The sequence below is a fragment of the Eubalaena glacialis genome, chromosome 7 (genome assembly GCF_028564815.1).
Source record: "Eubalaena glacialis isolate mEubGla1 chromosome 7, mEubGla1.1.hap2.+ XY, whole genome shotgun sequence".
Lineage (NCBI taxonomy): Eukaryota > Metazoa > Chordata > Mammalia > Artiodactyla > Balaenidae > Eubalaena > Eubalaena glacialis.
In genome coordinates this window covers 75,892,478-75,898,691 of record NC_083722.1, presented here as the reverse complement: position 1 = coordinate 75,898,691, position 6,214 = coordinate 75,892,478, and the positions used below count along the sequence as shown (strand labels likewise).

Below are 6,214 nucleotides of genomic sequence, written 5' to 3'. Positions count from 1 at the left end.
TTCAATGCAGTGATAGAGGCCTTTGAGATGGTTGATACCAGCACTCCGCTCACCCAGATTGCAGACGTTAAAGGAAGCAACAGGGTCCACTCTTGAGGACTCTTAATGTGATGCAAAGAGGTTGCTTGCTTGACAATAGGGCCAGAACCTATAAGACCTGCCAATGGACAGTGCCATGGCAACTAGTATGAGTCATGGTAAGAGGGCTCTAATACACATAAACAGGAGCCACAGCGCGTGGCCCCACGAGCAGTGGGTACCCAGCAAATCCTCATGCAGAAAAATGAGCAATACCATACATGCTGAAGGCAGAGCCAGAATGGCCTCCCAAATCCCAAAGGACTCACAGCATCTCTGCATCACCTGCGTCTGCAGTTCCAGTCCTAACTCTGAATGCTAGAAACACAGCTCTCTGTGAGCTCCCATGGGCCCTTGCCACACAGTTGCATTCTTACAGCACAGCAGGGCAGACCCAGGTTTTGTGGGAACTGAAGCTTATATAATTTGGAAGGCCTACTTTAAGAAAAAGAATACAAAATTACAGACTTAAAATTAGGCAAGTGAATATTTAGGACAAGTAAAGAAATCACATCAAATTACACATTTTAAAAAGTTGGCAAATATCACAAACGTAACAATGTATATATTACTTAAGTGTCCTACCTCTATAATATTTTTCCTACATTTTTTGCTGCATAACCTTTGATTACTTCTTCGTATGATGATTTTACAATATGATTTTCTATAGAAACTTGTTTATTATTGACATTCGAGATGTATAAAATGTGATTTCTTGTGCCAACATATGCACCATTCACAGCGGTTCTGGTTGGTTCCCTATAATCGCTGGAATCCTGATAAATTCTACTTCAGAAAATTTATACCAAAAAAAGAAAAAAAAGCTTAGAATGTTTATAACTGTGTCACTGCATTATCAAATATATTCCTGACAAGACAAAACTTCAATTTTAATCAGGCATCAATGAGAACAGAATCTACCTCTTACGGTTTAACATGCCTGATAAAAGGAAGAATTTTCTACAGACCGGTTTTTGTCTCCATACTTTTCAAATCTTGCTTTTCCTCCCCTGCACATATACTTCTGCTGCCGGACACTGTAGGGAGTCTCCATATCACCATAGCAGCACTTCTGTCCCAGTATCCTCATACCATGATACAGGTGAAAGGATGATGTAACTGGAAGGAGAACTCCTGGAAGCCATTGCTAGCAGAATGGCTAGCAAGAATTTACCTATTCCCAGGGGTGACTGTGAACCACATAAATCTATCACATTAACCCAAACTAAGTATATTCCAACTCATCTTCCCCTTAGTCACGTTCCAAAAGAAACTGCAGCCATTCCATGGCACCCGACAAGAAAAGGGTGACAGAGGGGGTCAGAGAGGTGGAGACAGAGGCCCTCTCCAATTGCAGCTAAAATATCTTGCTTTCACAAATTTAACAAAAAACATACTAGCCCATGAACACACTGCTTGGATCCCTCCCAAAGGCTCTGACACTTAAGTTTCCATAAATCCACACTGGTGATGAGTAGTCCTAAGTAAAATCCCTTACTTGAAGGAAAGCTGCATGAATCTCTCTCTTCACTGCCACCAGCAGGAACAGACATAAGTGACTGGAAGGTGTAGAAAGAGCAAGACTTAAGACACCAGTTAAGTCTGAGAAATAAACTGAAAGAAAGAGATAACGGCAGTCCCCCCAAAATGATGGGAATCAATAAATAAGGTGACTGGTCAATCCCTAAGGAGATAAAAACAAAAGAAGAGGAGAAAGAGATGTGGGCAAAATGTGGATGGACAGGACCTGATGAGGGGAGCCTTGTGTGCAGGTGGGCGGAGTCTAGTGATGGGGGTGCCTAACAGTTGAGGGCGGGGCTAAAGACTAGGGTGGCCTAACTGATAGATGAGTGGACCCTAAAGACCAGGGCCATGGACACACAAAATGTGAGTGAGGCCCATATGGAAGGGATCTGCCCAGTGGATAATGAGCAGTGTCTAAAGGTGAGTAGGGGTTTGGAAATAAGATGGATGGGGCCCAGAAATGAGAGGCCAGGGCTACCTGGGCCAGGCCCCCTTTCCTCCCAGCACCAGAGGTGGGTCTAGGAGTGGGAGGGTACCCCACTGAGCATCTCCATGTTCTTCCTTCCCCCGATCAGTTAGAGAAGGCAGCCATAAAGATTCAGTCATGGTGGCGTGGCAACATGGTACGCTGGACGTTACTGCATGCAGCACTCAGGGCCTGGGTCATCCAGTGCTGGTGGAGGTCGATGCAGGCCAAGATGCTGGAGCAAAGACGGCGCCTGGCACTAAGACTCTACACCTGCCAGGAGTGGGCAGTGGTGAAGGTGCAGGCACAGGTTCGAATGTGGCAAGCCCGCAGACGGTTTCTCCAGGCACACCAAGCGGCCTGCATCATCCAGTCTCACTGGCGCTGGCATGCCAGCCAAACCCGAGGCCTGATCCAGGGCCGCTATGAGGTCAGAGCCAGCCGGCTGGAGCTCGACATCGAAATCCTCATGACCTAGGGTGCTGGCAGAGCCAAGGAGACTGGATCTCTCTTCCAATAAAGACATTTACTGACCATGGTCTTGCCCTTTGGAAATCAGACCCATAGATGAGGGACCAGCCCCTTATCTTCCTGCCTTCCACCCAAAAAAAAAGATTTCCTGGCATCGTCTTAAAGCCCATGCCAGGGCAACTCACACTAGGCCTTTGTTCCTAATGCAAACCTGACCAATCCTGCACCCAAAAGAAACCTCAGGGCCCAGGTCAGTCTCTGACACCTCAGCCAGCCTGATCAGAGCTCCCTCCACAAGTTGGGGTAAGCATTGGGCTTTATTTTTCTGCAGCCCCTGCCCAGCCATCTCCGTTCAGGGTAGGACTGGCTGCAGTCAGAGCCAGCTGGGAAGGCCAGGATTCCACAGGTCTGTGATTGGCAGGGCCCTCAGGGCCAGCACAGAGCTTAGCAGGGAGCCAGGAGGACAGGGTACCCCAGATGAGCAACAGCTGGACAGGCACTGTGCCTCAATGGGGGATGGCCAGCCAAAGCCAGCCCCTGGGGAAGGCCAGCGCAGAAGCTGAGATGCTGCAGCTGTGCCTGCTGCCTCCCTCCCCAGGGGCTGAGAGACAAGGCTTCCCTCCCCTGTGCTGGCCACTCCCTGGGAGAACCAAGCATGGGGTTGGGGAGGGGAGAGAGAGCCTGGGGATTGGAGTGGGTAAACAAGCAGAGGAGGATTAGGGGTGGGCAGGGGGGATGGCTGTCCCTCTGCCATTGGAGGTCATTAGCTTGGGGATGCAGCCTCTAAATCCTACCACATCTTCAGAAGTAGCTGTGCCAGCCTCCCCTCAAGATTCCCTCTCTTCCCCAATCCTCCCACAAACTACCACACCCTCTGCTGGGCCTGCCTCGAGTGGGTACTGATGGATCTCTGCTTTGCTGAGTCTCTCGTTAACTCTTGGCATTTATGTCTCAACCATCTCTGAACATGATATCTCAGTCTCTGCTTTGTCATCCATGCCCAAGATCCCTCACTCTCACCCTGTGTCAGATATGATGTTTGTCTGAACCTGCATCCCAGAAGTCTGAGGTCCACGGCCCTCCCCAGAATTTTGCGATGGGTGGCCTTGCAAGGGATGGGAGGACCAGCTGGGGAGGTGTACAGAAGTCAGAGGTCTTCATGGGCCTTGCAGCTGGGTAAGGTTTTCCCTCACCACAGGGCCCATTGTATGTGTGTGTGTGTGTGTGTGTGTGTGTGTGTTTGGGATTCAGGGCAGGGTGTCCCTAGAAGCGCTGTGACAGATGTGAGGATTCAGAGTTCAGTTCAACATCCATCACCTCCAGTAGCTGCAGGTGACAACGATGCAGCTAGGTTCCTCACTCTTCCAAGGGACCCCTTTTAGGAGCTTCGGACACAGCTCTCTCCTCCCATACTGGCAGCAGTGAGTGGCAGGAAACTGGTAAGGTCTGCAAACTGAACATGACAGGAATTCTGGGTGACTAGCCCATTAGGCGCCCACCCCTGCAGTGAGAGGTGTTTAAAACCTGTGCTGACAAGAATTTAACTCTCTGATTCACAACCTACATTGGACATTGGAATCCCCTAAAACACACAAAAAAATACTGATGCCTGGGCCCACCCAGAGATTCTGCTTTAATTGGCTGGGAAGTGGCCTGGGCACTGAAATTCAATGTGCAGCCACAATTTGAAAACCGCTGAGATAAGTCCTTCCCAGCCTGGGTTATATGCCCGCCAATCTGCCTGTGTGGTCCCACCTGGGGAGAGTCGTGCAGAATTCCAAGCTGAACACTCAGTGGGCTCAAGGTAATCAAGGCTTTCTGCTCTCTGATGAGCTAAGAATGCAAAGTAAAATGGGGATCTAGAGGCAGAGCTGCTTTGGGTCAAAAACCTTTGGAAGCAGGAAGATGCAGCCCCTCCTGAGAGCTGGGGCCTGAGATGGGGAGAGGCTGTTAGGGGGAAAGTAGGCTGGGCCTCTTGTCCCAGGTAGAGGGGATCCCAGGAAGATGGCACCACACAGGTGTGAATAATGGAGACTCTGGGGCAGCCCAAGAAAGCCAAGTTTCATCCAAAGTCTTCACCACCACCTGCAAGAGTCCTTTCAAAGATCAGGGGTCTTGAGAAGCCAGGGATGGTCTAACCCCATGGATGTTGGGCATCAGAGAGCCCCAGGCAGAGGAATGAAGCATAGAACAGGAGTCAGGAGAGAAGCTCTTTTAGCAGCAAGGTCTGTGGCTAGTTGCCTAGATTTGTGGAGCCATCCTTCTCTCCTCAGCAGGGATGAGGCCACAGGTGGGACTTCTTAGAGGTAGACCTCTCAGAACCTCATAGATCCTCTCTTCTCTTCCCCACCGTCACTGAGAACTGAGCTGCATAAGGAGCTCTTCCTGAGAATACACTGAAACACTGAAGTGGGGATGGGAGGAGCATGCTTGCAGCTTTGAGTCAGGGGTAAGCCTAAGAGCACTCTGGGGGATTTGGTATCCCCATTCATGCTCCTCCCCCAGGTGACATCGTGGTCCCAAGAGATATGTGACCCAGGCCTGTTCAACAAAGAAATAAACTGACCCTCAGATGGGCCTAGCCTCCCGGGTCCCTAAGAAGGTAGTTCAGTAAGTGAAGGCTCATCTCCTACAGGTCCCCTTCAGCCCTGGAAAAGGTCCCCAGGTTACATCTAGTCTCCTTGCCACAAGACGCCCACCCCATGCTCTCTAGCCCCTTACCTCATGCATCACCAACCTCAGCTCTGATCCCACCGCTCCAGGGTCTCCATCCTGCCTTGTCTTCTTTCTCTTTCCCACATGCCAAACCCTAAATGAGATGCCCACAGCCACTGCCATGCATGTCTGGCAGCTTGAGTGGGCTGACGAACATCCCGCTGATCACTCACACACATTCACACACATTATCGAAGGACACTGGTTCTGACCACTACCCCACCCACTCCCATTTTGCCGGGTGGATGTTGCTAGTGTAAAGAGGTCTTTGTTCAGCTTTGTTTCTAAAAATCAAGTTTGTTCAGGTCCATCATAAATTAGTAGTCTGGAAATAAGCGCTTATTATGTAGAAGGGCTGGGCTGAGTTGAGAAGAAAATTTGTTTTCTGGGCACTCCCAAACTGGGCTTTCATATCTTCAGAACAAAGAACTTAGGATAGAGTGTGACCTTAAAGAGGGTGACCACAGATTCTGACAGCAAAAGGGTGTAGGGCACAGGGCAGGTAGAGAAAGTTCCAGACACAAAGGAAGAGACAAAAGCCCATTCACTGCCCTGAGACAGAGGAGTGTGAGGGGGCTTAGGTACTGCTGCAGCCTGCTGCCAGATCCTGCCCTTAGCCCCTCCCCTCAGGTCACCCCAGTAGGCACAGGGGGATCTGGGGGAGGCTGCATGGTTCACAGGCAAAAAGTAGTAAAAGCCAAGGAAGGGGGAGTTCCTTGGTGGCCTAGTGTTTAGGATTCTGGGCTTTCACTGCCATGGCCCGGGTTTAATCCCTGGTCAGGGAACTGAGATCCTGCAAACCGTGCGGCGCGGCCAAAAAACAAAACAAAACAAACAAAAAAGCCAAGGAAGGTACCAAAGTAGTGGGTCTGAGGGCTGCCCTTATTGAGCCCTGCATACTCCCTATGGGGCTGGGAAGTAGTCAAGAGTCCCTGGACCCCCAAGATGGGAGAGGTAAGA

The 6,214-nt window shown here is 50.2% G+C and overlaps 1 protein-coding gene across 3 annotated transcripts; it reads left to right on the top strand.

Annotated features, from left to right (window-relative positions):
- The first annotated feature begins 1,950 nt into the window (after window positions 1-1,950).
- Window positions 1,951-2,546, top strand: IQCF6 (IQ motif containing F6). 3 transcript variants are annotated; one of them, XM_061195407.1, is made up of 2 exons: window positions 1,951-1,965; window positions 2,178-2,546. In XM_061195407.1, the coding sequence occupies exons 1-2, from the start codon at window positions 1,951-1,953 to the stop codon at window positions 2,544-2,546; spliced, it is 384 nt and encodes a 127-aa protein (XP_061051390.1). The 3 variants fall into 3 exon arrangements, with proteins under 3 accessions (XP_061051390.1, XP_061051388.1, XP_061051389.1); XM_061195405.1 differs by having other exon boundaries at window positions 1,951-2,022; XM_061195406.1 differs by lacking the exon at window positions 1,951-1,965 and adding an exon at window positions 2,050-2,068 and having other exon boundaries at window positions 2,173-2,546.
- Window positions 2,547-6,214: the final 3,668 nt, after the last annotated feature.